The sequence below is a fragment of the Mesocricetus auratus genome, unplaced genomic scaffold, assembly GCF_017639785.1.
Source record: "Mesocricetus auratus isolate SY011 unplaced genomic scaffold, BCM_Maur_2.0 Super-Scaffold_4256, whole genome shotgun sequence".
NCBI lineage: Eukaryota > Metazoa > Chordata > Mammalia > Rodentia > Cricetidae > Mesocricetus > Mesocricetus auratus.
This window is the reverse complement of record NW_024429182.1, coordinates 72,913,269-72,928,855: the sequence shown is the minus strand read 5'-3', so window position 1 is coordinate 72,928,855 and position 15,587 is coordinate 72,913,269. Positions and strand designations below refer to the sequence as shown.

At 53.0% G+C, this 15,587-nt stretch overlaps 2 protein-coding genes across 4 annotated transcripts; both read right to left on the bottom strand.

The window, feature by feature from the left end:
- Positions 1-231: 231 nt before the first annotated feature.
- On the bottom strand, positions 232-5,457 carry Lat (linker for activation of T cells). 3 transcript variants are annotated; one of them, XM_005064443.4, is made up of 12 exons: positions 5,040-5,452; positions 4,837-4,864; positions 4,677-4,711; positions 4,363-4,450; positions 4,160-4,224; positions 4,047-4,076; positions 3,898-3,961; positions 3,744-3,826; positions 996-1,058; positions 836-898; positions 634-739; positions 232-470 (listed from the first exon to the last, which is right to left on the bottom strand). In XM_005064443.4, exons 1-11 carry the CDS (start codon positions 5,140-5,142, stop codon positions 663-665), a joined length of 699 nt encoding a protein of 232 aa, XP_005064500.2. In that variant the 5' UTR covers positions 5,143-5,452; the 3' UTR covers positions 232-470; positions 634-662. The 3 variants fall into 3 exon arrangements, with proteins under 3 accessions (XP_005064500.2, XP_040610607.1, XP_021084748.2); XM_040754673.1 differs by lacking the exon at positions 836-898 and having other exon boundaries at positions 5,040-5,457; XM_021229089.2 differs by lacking the exon at positions 4,047-4,076 and having other exon boundaries at positions 5,040-5,453.
- Positions 5,458-5,926: 469 nt separating this feature from the next.
- Spns1 (sphingolipid transporter 1 (putative)) lies at positions 5,927-13,692 on the bottom strand. Its single transcript, XM_005064440.4, has 12 exons — positions 13,102-13,692; positions 12,958-13,023; positions 11,260-11,396; positions 10,120-10,271; positions 9,930-9,996; positions 8,714-8,859; positions 8,318-8,473; positions 7,815-8,004; positions 7,404-7,469; positions 7,098-7,196; positions 6,622-6,793; positions 5,927-6,271 (listed from the first exon to the last, which is right to left on the bottom strand). The coding sequence occupies exons 1-12, from the start codon at positions 13,340-13,342 to the stop codon at positions 6,177-6,179; spliced, it is 1,587 nt and encodes a 528-aa protein (XP_005064497.1). The 5' UTR covers positions 13,343-13,692; the 3' UTR covers positions 5,927-6,176.
- Positions 13,693-15,587: the final 1,895 nt, after the last annotated feature.

Below are 15,587 nucleotides of genomic sequence, written 5' to 3'. Positions count from 1 at the left end.
TATGCCCACATTTACAAACATCCTACAAAGAAAAGGGCAGCTATCAACAGAACACTACCTTACACAGCCTTCCAGAACCCCCAAACCAACAGGGCTGCTGATATTGGTACACACCTGTAATCCCAGCACCATCGAGGCAAAGACAGATGATCACCCACAAGTTCAAGGCCAGTCTGATCTACACACCAAGACCCTGCCCCAATAAAAACAAACAAATACCAAAAGGAAGACTTTGGGCCATATCAGCCTTTATTCCACAACAGTCAGACAGGAACTAGATTCATTCTCAGACTTCGTCAGGAGATGCAGAGTACTGGGGATATAGACTGGACCCCAAAGTGACAATAAGTTAGGGGAGATTCTCAGACTGTTGACAAGGCAGAGAGGTCAAATGGGACTCCCTTAGAGCTGCCCCCAGCTGTCCAGTTCTGCCCTCCCAGCAAGGCTAGTTCCAGGACAGACGGCTGCAGCTGAAACACAACAGGGCAGGGGAGACAGGGAGGGCAGAGTTACCAAGCCATGAAACCAGTCGGTATCCAGAGCCCCAAGGCATGTGTCTAACTGTCAGGGGTGGCCAGGAAGGGAGTCCTGGAGAGAAGGCCCAAGGCAGGGGTGGAGACAGAGTCCACTCACCAGGCTCTCAGTTAAGTTCCTGCAGATTCTCATAATCGGGGGGCTTCCTCGCCCTCCACTCCCTCCTCTTCTCCTTCATCTTCCAGCTCCTGGGACTTCGTGGTGTCTGGGAGGGAAAGGCAGAGCGAGATTGGTGTTCAGCATGCTGGCTATCTGCTCAAGGCAGCTCTCCAGTTTCTGCCCCTTATACCGTGGTACACACCCAGCTCAGCCCTGGTCACTGGCTGCAGCTCCTGGGACACATTCACATACTCCCGACTCCCATCTGTGGAGGACAGATCAAGAGGGGCAGTCTTGTGGAGGGTGGGGCTGTGTGGAGGGTGGGAGGGGCTGTGGGCCACACACGGGATGCAGTCACCTACCCAGAGATGCTTCTCCACTCTCCTCACTCTCGGGGACGTTCACATAATCTTCACCCGACTCCACTGTAGGACACAGCGTTGCAGTGCAGTTACTAGAAGACCCTCAGCCAGGCACTGGTTCCCAGAGGCCCCCCAGGTTTCCAAACACAGCCTTCCCCTGAGGCAGTCCCACAGGATATAGAAAGAATGTTCAGGAAAAGCAAGGGGGAGTAGCCTGGGCAAGGGCAAGGGCCTCAGGGGACAGAGATCCGCTGGGGAAATGAAACAGTGACAGTACAGGACCCCGGCAGTACAGCCGGGAGCAGGGATCAAAGGAGCCCAGAGTCCAGACATCTTGGTGGCCTGTGGGAGAGATGACACCCTTGGTCCAGATGGTGTCTTCTCTTCATCAGACCTGTCCGGCTTCTCAACATTACCAGCCACTGCCCACACTACACCTTCCCAGGCCCACGTATATCACTCGATGTGTTACATGGTTTTTTGCTTTCTGGTTTCACAGTTGCCTGGTTTCTGTATGATCATGTAGACAAGATGGGCTTTGGAGCCAAATATTCTAGTTCAAATCCTAGCTCCAGCACCGACCAGCTTTATAACCTCAGGTGAGTTACTTAAATACTCTGTGCCTCAGAATAATGTTCATAACAGGATATGTCCCGCAGGACTATTGTGAGGCTTGAAACAGTAAGTTGTAAAATAGAGCTTGCCATACACTGTGTGGTACCAAGTATCTGCTAATAAACCTGTTGGGCATGGTGACACATGCTTGTGGTCCCTGAAGACTGAGGAAGGAGGTAACTTGAGCTATGGGCTTAAAAGCCAAACTGGGCATCACAATAGCAAGACTATGTCAATCAATCAATCAATCAATAGAAATGAAGGAATAAACCCTAGCATAGTACAGAGACAGAAGTGAGGGGCAGGAGGGGAAGAGGTAGGTAGTCAGCAGAGCACCCAGGAACTGAGGTTTAATGAGTTATATATACTATATGGGCATAAAATAGGTCCTCAGTTACCACAGCTCTTTTATTATCTTTGTGTGTGTTCACACCCATGAACACATGGAGGCTTTATCCACTCCACCTCTGTCCCTTGATACAGGGCCTCTAGCTGAACTTAACATCAGTTATTTTGCCCCTAGTGATGATTCTTTTATCACTACAAATTTGCTGAACTGACTCACTAAATCCCTAACATAACCCAGAAGACATATGCAGGAAATGAGTGAGGGGATGGATGGATGGATGGATGGATGATGGATGGATGGATGGATGGATGATGGATGGAAAGAATCAGTCTCAGGGTTCAGAAGAGAAATGACACATTAGAAATATGGACTACAAATGGAACCAGAGGCCAGGTGTGGTGGAACATGCCTATAATTCCAGCACCCAGCAGACAGAGGGAATTGAATCTCTATGAGTTAAAGGCCAGACGAATCTACAAAGTGAGTTCCGGTGCAGCCAGGGCTACACAGTGAGATTCTGCCTCAAACAAAACAAATCAAAACCCACAAAGATAGCCAGGGTACAGAATTAATAGTCTAGGGTAGATACAGAAGGTTGGGTATTCCTGAATTAAAACTCCAAAATTCAGAATATTCCAAAATCCCAAACCTTTTAAGTACTGGTATAAGGTAACAAGTGGAAAATTCCACACCATGAAATTTTGGTTTCATGCAAAAGATTAATTGAAATTTGCATAAACTACCTCCAGGGTTGAGCAAGGTGGCACACACCTTTAATCTCAGCACACAGGAGGCAGAGACAGGCAGATCTCTGTGAGTTTGAGGCTAGCCTGGTCTTCAGAGTGAGTTCCAGTACAACCAAGGTTATATAGTGAGACCCTGTCTCAAAACAAAAGAAAACAAAATCCTACCTTAAGACTATATATACACACATAAAGTGTGTATATAAATATATATGGTAACATATAAAAATAAATGAATTAATCCCATGTTTAACCTTGAGTTCCATCCACAACAGAATTAATTATATGTCTATAAATATTCCCAAATCTGTGTGTATGTGTTTCAGGTAAGGGACAACCGTGATATACAGAGGGAAGAGGTAGAAAACTGAAGATCATCAAACCCTAAGCAAAGTCCAGGGAAGGAGAGCAGGAAGGAAAGAAACCAAAGCAGAAGAACGCAGCCCATGAGAAACAAAGACCGCATGGTAGAGCAGGAGAGAGCTTCAGTGAGAGGTGAGTGAGCAGGAGACAGGCACAGGGAGAGAAACAACCTCCAACTAAAGTCCTTACAGACACATTAGATGATATTGCTTCCATGAAACAAGAACAGGGTACTTAATAAAAAGAACACCAAGAAGCCTAAAAAAAAAAGGAGCTTTCCAATAAAAGAAATTAATTGTTTCTTTTCTTCTTGTTTATGGTAGTGCTGTTTTGGTTTTTGAGAAAGGGTCTCACTATATTGTCCAGGCTAGCCTCAAACTCAACCCTCCGACCTACATCCCTCATGCCAGGGTTATAAGCGCGTGCCTGCACATCCAGCCGAGAAATACAATTTCAGTGGAAGGCTTAAAGAAGCGTTAGGAAATTTCTTAGACAACAGACAAAACGATAAGACAGAGGGAGGAAAGGGGAAAGGAAAAGCAAGGCGATCAGAAGTGAGGAGCCGGAAGCCCAGCATTTGAAGGAGGGGAGGTCAGGGTGGCAGTCACAGAAATGAGAGGGAAGGGAGGCGAAGCCGCAGCACATGGCGGAAGGAGGTAGTCAGAAGCCCTAACTCACTGGAGAAGGCGCTGTCTCGGAGGCCAGGCTTGCTGGGCACAGGAGCAGAAGAGACGGCAGGGGTGCTGTCAGGAAGCACCTCTCTGGAAGGGAGAGATGAGGAGGTAAGAAAGGGTAACCAGCTTCCACGCCCACCTCCCACCTTCCCACTCACAGGTAGCCCTCGTTGGGGTAATCATCCTCATCTTCATCTTCATCCACGCTCTCACAGGCTGGCTCTATGAGGAATGAGAAGTCAACACGACCTGGGATAAATAGACCCAGCCTCCCCACCCTGCCCAGTACCCCAGACCCTAGACCCACCCTGGTTCTCGTAGCTCGCCACACTGTTGGCTTCAAAGAGAGAGGGAGAGGAAGATGGAGTCATCTGAGGCTGCACACCCTCTCCCCAGCCCTCAAGCCCTGTACACCCTTACCGTCATCTGAATCCTGCCGGGAAGATGGCATCTGATGGGAACCTCCAAGGGGCTGTGGGGATCTCCTGGAAGCCAAAGGTCAGGGACCAGGTCTAGGTAGGAATCTGGGGGCAAGAGGGGTTGCAACAGGGAAAAAGCCACCCCCCATCCTAAAAGATGAGGAGGCGAAATGGATCAGAGGGAGGGAGCTGGGGGGTACTCACGGAATGGGGAGCAGGTCTGGCTGCCTCAGGGGCGGAAAGGAAGTAACAGGAGGATAGGAACTGGCAGTTGCTCTGGAGAAGGCTGTTTCTGAGGACATAGGGCCAAGCTTGAGGGAATTACTCCAGACACTCCCTCCCCCCGCCCGTGACAAGGCTTCTAAGGACAGATGTGCTCCTAAAAAACATGCCCTAAACAGGCATGGGGGCTCCAACTTTCCCCCAACCCAACCCAGGTAATAGCCTTGCAGACATCTTAGCAGGAAAAAGGCACACTCCCAAGAACCCTCAAAGAAGGCTAAGGACACTGAACTCACGAGACGGCTTGATGAGGATACTCCGTGGGGACAAACTGGCAGGAAAGAGGCAGCTTAGGTACAGGGCCAAGAGGGCCCCAGCCCCAGGCCCTTTGTGAGAACAAAGGGAAGACACACGGGGAACACACGGGACACACGGGGAACAGGACTGCAGTCTCACCTCTCCGTGGAAGTACTGTCGTAGGAGGCTGGAGGAGAGAGGCCCGTGAGGCAGGGTCAGGGTGCACCGGAACGAAGACACTCCCATCCCGCCCCCCAGGCAGGACTGGAGTAGGCACAATTAGAGGAAACCAAGGCCTGGGGAAGGCATGAGGATCCAGCGGGGTGCCCAGCATCCAGGACTCCACAGCCCCCCCCACTTACCTGGCAGCTCGCGGCAGCGCACACACAGGGCAGCCAGGAGCGTGACCAAGACGGGCAGCAGCAGGAGGCCCAGCCCCACGGGGCTCAGAGTGTCTGCTTCCATCTGCAGAGCCCCTGGCCCAGGCCCTGCTGCACCGCAGCCCCTCTAGGCAGAGTGGCAGCAGGGGTGTGAGGCTGAGTGGGCCCCCGCCTGGGATCCAGTGGCAAGCAGCTACGTCCTCCTTTGGGGTTCAGTGACCCCCACTTCCTTGCTAGACTGAACTGAGGTCAGTGCTGGGAGAGGCTAGCCCTAAAGCCTGAGCTGGGGCCTGAGCCCCAGCTACCAGCAGCACGATCCCTGTGCCCAGCTGTACCTGCCCTTTCTAGCCTGCCTCTCCTCCTCACCACCCGCGTGCGACAGGAAGCTGTGGTGAGGGCAGGAAATCATCAGGCTCCTCAGCCGGCTGCGCCTGCCCCCTGCCCACTCACCCCCACCCAGTTGTGGGAAGGGGGAGGAGGCGGAGGGACCTTGTGAAGGAAAGGTCTGAGGCTGCAGGATGAGGCAGCCGCTCCACTAGGGAGACGCGTGCCAGCCAGGCCAGCTGTGCCTCCCCAGCCCTGGGCACGGGAGCTGTAATGAGGTTCTGCCAGGGACTGTGTGGAACAAGGGTAGCACTGCCCCCACCTCCCAGGCTTGTTTCTGGAGAGCAACTTCCAGGGGACCACAGTGAGTCACAGTCACACCGAACCAACTCACTCAGAAAAGAGCAGGCCTCCTTCTAGATTGCCCAGTGCAGAAGACAGGGACTCACCCACGGGGTCACCCGACTGCCCCTGGTAAGTAAGTCCTGAGACCACAGACATTCCCTGAAGCCAATGGCACCCACAGAGAGACAAGCAGCCAGTTGTAGTCTGCTTACAAATTTTATTCCATTACAAATAGCACCAAACCCCTTGGGCTGCCCTAGTAGACAGGACACCTCCCATTTCTGGACCCCCACCTCTTCCCTGGGCTGCCCATGTAGTGTCTGGGAGCTGGGACATATCCCAGGGCTTCCTCCTTGGACCTGGGCCTGGTGAGGGCTTCTGCCTGGGCACCTCCTGGGGTGTGCCCAGGGCCCGCTGTGGTGCACCTGTGGCCGGGTGAGCAACAGCTCCTCAGATGAGCACGCTGGACACAGGGACCCGGGTAGAGCGGCCTCGCTGAGGCACCACAATCCGGTCATCTGAGGGCCCTGACTCATGCAACAGACCTGTGGGGAAGGGGTCAGAGCCAAGGCCAGTCAGATAAAATCCAGCAAGGGGACAAGAGACAAGCAGACAGAGGGGCACAGATGACACAGCAGCAAGAGTCCTCAGAACTGTGTATAGACAGAAAGTCTGATGACACACTTCAAGACACACTCAGAGCTGAGTGGGATGGTACTGGGAAGCTGGTACTCTCGACCCTGGCAGGTGGCTGATGGCATGGGCCTGGGCAGATGGGACAGTATGAGCGGAGGGACAGCTGTGGACTAAGATGTGGGGTGCATACGTGTAAAGCCAACAGACGGGCAGACTGAGGCGGTACTGGGAAGGTGGGGTGACAGTGGCCCTCACTGACCCTGCATATGGAGTTGAGCCCGTCGGCGGTCATCCTCAATGAACATGGCAGTGCCCAGGAAGGCCGCGCCACCCAGTGCACCAACAAAAGCGCAGAGCATGAGTGAGAACTGCAGGGCCCGGAACTCGGACAAGAAGGAAGCGGGCCAGCTCCGTCGGAGGCGGTCAGAAATCTGCTAAGACAAAAAGAGTCAGAGACCCAGGGACGTGGAGGCCTGAACCCCAAGAAAACAGAAAATGGAGCCTAGAAAGAGGAATGTTTGAACCACAGGGTGAGACCCACAGCCCCACAAGTAAAACCTTTACCCAACTTCCTTCCCAACCACCAGAGGCACTAACGGGGAAGCAGCCACAGGTGGCTATTGCCTAAGTAGACCAGACTATCCCATTCACCTCGGCTCAGATCACCAGCCACCAGCCAGGGTAGGGAGTACCAGGTCCCGATACCATCCCAGCCCAACCACGGATAGTACTCACTAGACCAATGAGGTAAGGGCTCCCAGCATCACCTAGCAAATGGGACAGCACAATCTGGAAGGCCTCAGCAGTGGAGCGTCGAGTTGGGATCACCACATACTGGGAAGAACGGGGAATTCAGTGGGGGTTCCCAGAGAAGCCAAAGCCCACTGTGGGCCCAAGGCAAGCCCAGAGTCCCCTCTGTGACTGGACTCTGAAGTATACATGCAGCCGAGGTTTGAAGGGGAGAAGCCAGGATTCACAGATCAAGGGTCATCTCCTGATCCCGTTATCCCTGCTCCCTCCAGCCTCTGCCCAGCTACTCACCAGCAGGATATCAGCCACGATGGCCCAGTTCATAGACAACAGGGTCTCCCCGATAAAGATAAAAATCTGGATGGCGAAGTGGGAGGGAATCACATGACCAGGCTTATCCACTGGCACTTAGTCCCCTCACACCCTGTAAGGCAGGTGCTGGCCTCAGCACCCACTTTACACCCGAGGAAACAGCGAGGTCATGCTGCTTTGCCAGGCACTCAGGTGGGAAGGCCCAGGGCTGAGATCTGAAAGGAGGCATTCCACCTTCAGTCTGTCCTGAACTGTTCTGCTGGCTCCCCCTGCACAAGGAGTTAGCTGCTGGCGGCCATCCTCAGTGGACATGGTGGTGCCCGGGAAGGCCATACCACCCCTCCTGTCCCCATGCGAAGATACCCACTAGACCCCTGGAATCTCACTCACGTAGGTGGCCACGATGCTACCTCGGGCACAGGCCAGGGACAGGAAGAGGAAAGGCGCGGAGCCCAGGAGGCCAGCAGCACAAACCAGTGGGTCAGCCCGAGGATTGACGCGGCGAAGGCGGCGGCTAATCTCCACACCCAGGCCCACACCCAGGACTCCAGTCAGGCATGTGATGAGTCCAAAGATGAGACTAGGGGTGAGCCCAAAGATGAGACTCCCTCCCTGGCATAGTCTACTTCAGGGGCATGGGAGCTACTCCTTCTCCCATGAGGCCCTCATACCCAGTAAGGACAGCCCACCCCAACTGCCCTCATAACCCAATCCATCCAGCACAGAGCGCCAGAGCCGATGTGTTACTTCATCACATGGTTCTCAGAACCAGAAACTGACGCTCCAAGAGTGGAGGTAGCTGGTAGAGTCGGAATCCAAACTCTCCCGGCCTGAGTCCGAATTCCCCGTATGTCCCCCACATGTAGTCACCCCGCCCAGCCCCTCCCAGGTACCTGTCAGAGGAGGAACATGAGTCTCCAGGGAGACAGGGCAGCGTCTCTCCTAGTACAACCCGGGAGCGCAGCAGGAACGCTGGGGCCCAGAGAGCCAGGGAGCCAGTGACAAAGGCCACAGCAGTGAAGCCAAGGGAAGACAGGACGAAACTAGGGCTGCGGACATTGGGAGGAAGTCAGACCCACGGGTGTGTCCTCTCTTCCCTCCCTGGCTTATTTCACTGTCGGGAGTTGCATGTGACCTATGCCTGTATCTCAGGCAAATGCCACAGGCAGGCAGCAACGCCTGGGTCTCTGGCCCTAAATATGGCCTCCTGGCAGGACATAAAACTGGGCCTGTTAAAGACGCCAGCCCCTGCTGAGGCCTGAGATGTGGAAGAAAGGGAGTGAACTCACTTCCGTGCCAGCGCCTTCAGATCTGCCCACCATGAGGTGGGGCTCAGGGGTGGTGAACCTGAGTGCCGCTCCACAGCTCCCCTCGGGGGCTCTTGTACCACCAGGAACAGCAGCAGAACAGCCACAACCCCGAGACCTGGTGTCACCTGGAGAAAGAGCAAGCTTTGGGGTGCAGGGCAGGGGTATACTGAACCTCTGGGGCCACAGAGCAAGGAGGTCAAACAGTTTAGCACCCCAGGTCTTAAACTCCATAAGGGCTGGTTCAGAGACGCGGGGACTGGGACTTGAGAAAGTTTGCTACTGGGGACACCCTATTTTCACAGGCCTACATTTGCTTCTTTGGTAACAGCACCCTGATTTTGTTTCAGGGACCCCCACCCAAATTTCCCTTCCTCCACATGGCTCTAACTGGCTCTAAGGCCTAACCTAAAGGTCTGTTAATCCCCTGCCTTCCATAACTGATTACACAATGGGCACACGACGGGCATTCATCCAATCAGACACCATCTCGTGACTATCGTTCAAGGGTCTGAGGTGCTCAAGTTGCTCAGTCAAAGACAATCACTTGGGACTCCCAAATAAAGGGAACATGGGGGAAGGAAAACTAAAACAAAAAGCGAGTGACTCCAGTGATGGCATGGGAGTCTGGGCCAGCCTTACTTTCCATCAGGAAAGCTAATAGTGTCCCTTTCCGGGGCTTACAGCTTCACACCTGCAAAGTGAGACTTTTGGCTCCCTGCTGAGGATCAGACTTGCTGCAGGCTCAGCTCAGCACAGGGAGCACTATCACAAAAAGGGAGTGTGTAGAGCCAGCGAGTTGGCTTAGTGAGTAAAGGGTCTTGCAGCCAATCCGCACAGCCTGAATTCAATCTCTAGGACCTTCAGGTGAAGGAGAAAAACCAACTTCCCAAAGTTGACCTCTGACTCCCACGGTCAGGCACGCATACATTTTTTTTAAGAGAGTAAAATAGGGGAATATCTTGCTGGTCGTTGGTGGCACACGCCTTTAATCCCAACCCTCGGGAGGAAGATGCTGGCGGATCTCTGTGAGTTCGAGACCAGCCTGGTCTATAGAGCTAGTTCCAGGATGGCCTCCAAAGTCACAGAGAAACCCTGTCTTGAAAAACCAAAAAGAAAGAAAAAAGGGAATATCTGCAGAGCAGAAAGGGAGAGCAGCAGTAAGAATGCTTACTTCCCAGACTATAACCAGACTCACCCGCAAAGCCCAGTGCCAGTCTCCAGCCACATCCTTCACTTTGGAGCCTGCGATGTAGCCTAGACCACTGTGGGAAGGCAAAGGGGAAAGAGGGCCACGCGGTCAGTCAAACACCTCATCAAGAGGGCCACGTGGTCAGTCAAACACCCCATCAAGCCCCTGCCCCACATCAAGCCCACGGCCTACTCACCTGCCCACAGGAATGGCAAAGTAGAAGACGCTGAGCATCCGACTCCGCTGGTCTGCCACGAAGAGGTCGGCGATCAGGGTGGGCGCAATGGTGGAGTAACTGGCCTCCCCGACCCCCACCAGGCCCCGGGTCAGGAGGAGCAGCCAGAAGCGCTGGGAAAGGAGACATGGGGGAGGTGGCATCCCACCCTGGAGCCAGGCTCGCAGGAGACCTCTCCAGCTAGTGCTGGAGGGACAGCAGGGACAGTGAGAGAGGCCTGGGTTTGGAATCACACAGACCTGGCTGGAATCCTGGTTCCACTTACTAGCTGTGACTTTGAGAAAATAACTTAACCTCTCTGAGCCTCAGTTTCCTCATCTGCAAAAGGGGAACAACAACAGTTTGTTCACACCCATACTGTGAGGGCTTTGCACTCAGTAGGTGCAAAATAAATCTTGGGTTTCTACTTTTCCCTCCCGCCTACGACCCCCCCCATGGTGAATAAGGACCTTAACTAGGGGGCTGCCTGCTTACCAAAGGCACCTGGAGCTAAGGCCAGGGCACCTGATCACCCGAGGACACTAGGGCCTGCTGGGGACAGCAGCTAGGCAAAAAAACATCTGCCAGGGAATTGGGAGGGAAGCACGTGGCATCACGTGTTTTCAGAGTTTTTGGAAGGAAGTGGGTCACTGTGTCAGAGGCTCGGCAGAGATCTGGCAAGAACGGGGCCGGGAGGAGCCACATGAAGCAGCCGGGAGAACACTGTTGTGGACAGCAACACAGTGGATGGCAGGGCAGCAAACTGAGGGTGAGGGAACTGAGGAAGTGCAAGCCGAGTGACAGCTGCTCCTGGTTGCTCTCTCACCCCGACTAGCACCAGGCCTAAGAGGAAGCCCAGCACCGGGGAGGGAGAGGACGGCGGCCGTCTGCACAGAGAGCAGTGGTGAAGAAGAAACAGTGTGTAGGTGCGCAGTGGGAGTTAGGGGATGAGCAAAGTCATGAGTGGAAGAAAGCTCTAGAAGAAAAGTGAACAGGATAAGGTAGGCCAGTTAACTCCGGCAATGGCAGAGGCTATGGAAACTATAGAGGTTCCCCACTCAGTGCAAAATGACTCCAAAGAGCAACAGCAAATACTGATGGGGAGAAAGTTCAGGGCCTCACCTCTCTGGGGATGAAGGATGAGCCCAGTGTCACCAGGGACCAGAAGGCAATGCCCCCGCACATGAGGTACTTTCGATTGTACCTGTCACCCAGGTAGCCAAACACTGGTGCCAACACCATGTAACTGGAGATGAACACTGCGGGGAAGCAGAGAGTACAGCCTGGTCCAGGTCCTCGATGCCCCAGCCCCCACCCCAGCCCCCACCCCTATTCCAGCTGGGGAGCGGGGTATAGAAATTGCCTAAACAGACATTCTCCACCCTCCCCTTCCCTGATATAACTCCATCCCCATCCCAGCCCTGTAGCCCATCAGGGCCAGGAGGAAGGCCCAGGCCCATCTTCACAACTTTCCAGACCTTCCTTTATAGAATGTGTCATCCCGCTGATATGTCCCTCCCTTCTACCCAGCCTAAAACAAAACCCACATTCCACACCACGCTCACCATGTCCTATCTAACCCTTCCCCTTCTCTGCACCTTCATGACAACTGCCAAGATCAATACCACATTAGGGTTCAGCACTTAATGTTCCTTCTATCTAGATATTTTCATTTCCCTGAGCTGCACAAAATTCAACTGCCTCAAATTCCAACTCAGACACTAATCCAGACTATCATACATCCCAACCTCATTTTCTCTCTTTTTTTTGGGGGGGAGTGGGGAGGTCTCACCATGTACACAGGCTGCCCTGCGCTCACAGGGGTTCTCCAGCCCTTGCCTCTCCAGTGCTGGGATTAAAGGCGTGCACCACCACACCTGCTCTGTGCTTCCTCACACAACACTTATCTGTCTGCAGTTATCCCGTTTTAATTAGCCACCTCAGGCACAGGAGAATGCCAGATCCTGTATGGGCCATGACTGCGAGTCTCTCCTTTAAATCTACGACTAGCACAAAACAGGAGTTCAGTTCACATGTGTTGAATGAAAAGAGGGAGAAACGAAACCATCTGGGAAGATTTGCTTCTCTACCTCAACGCCACCTTGACCTAAGACCTCATTCTCCTTTCTCCACACTTAAGAACCTCCAGTTCCTCTTTGGCCTGGAGGAGGGAAACAAACACTTCAAGAACTGGTTTCAAATTCCTGCTCACTTATCTGCCTGTGACCCTGGGCAAATCCTAACTCTTCTCAAAGTCTGAGTTTGCTTGTGAAAACACAGGGAACTCCGTCTACTCCCAATACAAAGCAGGGAGAACACTGCTCCTCAGCCAATGGAAGGATAAGAAGGCAAGAATGCCTTGCCAACGTCCTACTGGGGCTACTACCACTTCTAAGGTGCACCTCAAGAGCTTGGTACATAGTAGGTTCTTGGAAAGGAAGGAAGGAAATGAAGACAAACCCCCACCCAGCAGCCCCAAGCACTCTTGCTATTATTTGCTGGGGCCTAGTACCTGCCACACAGGGCATTTCTTAGTCCTCATGCCAGTCCAAAGAATTAGCCCATTTTATTACTAACTTCATTCTACAGCCTGGAAAAGCAAGGCTTGGAGAAGGGTGAGTGTGTGGCCTACCATCACAAAGTAAGTAGCTGGCTCCCTCCGTAGTGTGACGTCCCAGCTCAACTGGACACCCCTACAGCAGCCAAGGCCAACCTCTGAGAGCTCTGGCCGGCCAGCCCTCTCTAGGCAATCCTGCATGTGTGTAGGCCCATTTGCAGCCGCAAAAGGCAAGTGGCTGTGTGATCGGGACCCTCACTCACCAGTCTGAATGAGGCCAGAACTACTATCTCCGATGCTGAAGAACTGCTCGATGTCTGGAAGAACGCCTGGAAAGACAAAACTCAGGATGAGCACGAAGTGGTGGCCCTTGCCCATGGTCCCTTCTTCCGAACGTCAGTGCCTACCAGCCACGGTGAAGCGGTCCATGTAGTTCAGGAGGTTGATGTAACACAGCACCGCCACTATGAGGGTCGAATGGCCCTGAGACAAACCAGTGATGCGCTGCAGGCCCTCGCGGTCCGGGATCTCGGGGTCCCCGGACTTGGGATTCCCCATGGGCCCTGACAATCCCGGGTGGCCAGACGCTGGTTCGTCATCTGGGTCATCAGCTTGGCTGAGGAACGGCGCCGTGTCAGACCCAGCCATGGTCCCAGGAGAACGCAAGCGCGCACGCTCCGGTCCCACCTCCGACGAAAAGAGGTTGGCGAAAGGACGGCGAGGAGAGTTTCCCACAGCCGGCTAGGAGCGCGCCCGGATGCACAGAGCACGACTGGGAAAAGCCCTGGGCTTCGTCATTCCCTCTGGTTCCGACAGAGAGGACGCGTGAGATGCAGGTCACGTTGGGGGCAGGAACAGAGACGAGGACCCAGTCGCCCTTCCCTCACTGATATTCTCCTCGACCCGGGAAGGAATGCGCCACACTCGCTGTCGCTCAGTCCCGGCGCTGCACCACGGCGGCCGCCATGTTGCCCCAAAGCAGGTCATGTGACATCGGAGACCGACAGGAGAAAGTCACCCGGTGCAAAGATTGGGCACGTGATCTGCCACCGACTACGGAAGCCTCCAGGCTTCTTGGGCTCCTGCACACAGTCAGGCACCACAGCAACCCGACGCTAGGTCCCACTTTCACCAGCAATCTCTCCGGGGCCTCGCAAGTTGGCAAAGTCGAGCGCCTTAGATGGAATGCCCATTCATCTGATTTCTTGTCACCACATAAGATAGTGGATCACAGAGGGTTGGAAATAATACAGATGCTAGTGAGACGTTCCCAGCTGATGGCTTCATTGCTCAGGAATTGTTGGATGAATAACCCGGAACAGCTGCCCCCTTTAATTTCCCAACCATGAGCTTTGACTGTGGACAGAGTCGGGCGCGGTGGCTCACACCTTTAGTCCCAGGGGGCAAAGGCAAGCCTGGTTTACTAGCGAGTTCTAGGACAGCCGAGGCTACAGAATGAGACTCTGTCTCAAACAAAAGAGTCCTAGAGACTAGAAGGAAGACGCTATGGCCACAAAGAATTTTCCTCCAGCAACCAAGACTGGAGTCCTCGCGCCCCCTGGTGTCTCTCCTGTAGGACAGGCAGGTGCTCAGAACCAAAGAACCCCAGCGGTTTTCTTTGTTTTTTCCTTTCCCAACAGGAAAGCCAGACAGTGATGACATATTCCTTTAATTCCAGTACTTGGGCGGCAGAAGCAGGCAGGTCTCTGAATTCGAGGCCAGCCTAGTCTACAAAGCAAGTTCCCTGACAGAACTACACAGAGAAACCTTGTCTCGAAAAAAACAACAAAAGAAACAAGGGAAACAAAAGTCAATACCACTGGGTGTGGTGGCTCAAGCCTTTAATCCCTGCACCCGAGGCAGAGGTTCTATTTTTTCCCCTTCCGAGGTTTCTCTAAGTAGCCCTGACTGTCCTAGAACTCACTGGCCTCAAACTCAGAGACCCACCTGCCTTCACCTCTCTAGAGCTGGGATTAAAGATATGTGCCACCATCCCCAGGTGGCTTGTTTTTCTTAATAGACATACGTTCTGAATAAAAATTACGATAATCCTATGAGAACACTGCTTTTCAATCCCACTTCCAGAATTGGAGATGAGTTGAATTGATAGTGTATTTGCCTAGCATGGCTAAGACCCTGGGTTCAATTCTCCAGCATCTCAAAATCCGGGCCAGTGGCAGGAGGCCGAGGGAGGATTGGAAGTTCAAAATGGTCCTGGATATACAACAATAAGTTCAAGGTGAGCTTTGGGCACATAAGACCCAGTCTCAAAAAAAGATAGAAATGAAAAAGTTTGAGTGTTTGAGGACTGCACTACATTGAAAGTCATTAGCCAGCCTGGACTAGATGATGATGGTGGCGCTAAAGAGAGAGGAAAAGGCTCAAAATACTTAAGGCCAGCAAGATGGCTCAGAGAATAAAATACTTGCTGCCATGGCTGACAATCTGAGTTCCATCCCTCTGACTCACACCATGTGCCATGACATGCACACAAAATAAAGATGTAATAAAAGCTGGACATAGCCGGGCGGTGGTGGCGCACGCCTTTAATCCCAGCACTCGGGAGGCAGAGGCAGGCGGATCTCTGTGAGTTCGAGGCCGGGCTGGACCGATAGCCTCCAAAACAATACAGAGAAACCCTGTCTCGTAAAAACCAAAACAAAAAAAAAAAAAAAAAGCTGGACATAATAGACTGCATATGGTATTACTCAGTTTCTTTGAAAATCTGGTGACTAGAGACACACCTATAGTCCCACATGCTCAGGAGGCTGAGGCAGTGGATCATGGGAACCCAGGAATTTGAAGCCATCTGGGCTATCTAATGAGTCTCTGTCTTAAAAAAAAATAGTCAATATTAAAATCATATTTGTATTTGAAAAAAGCTAACTAACAA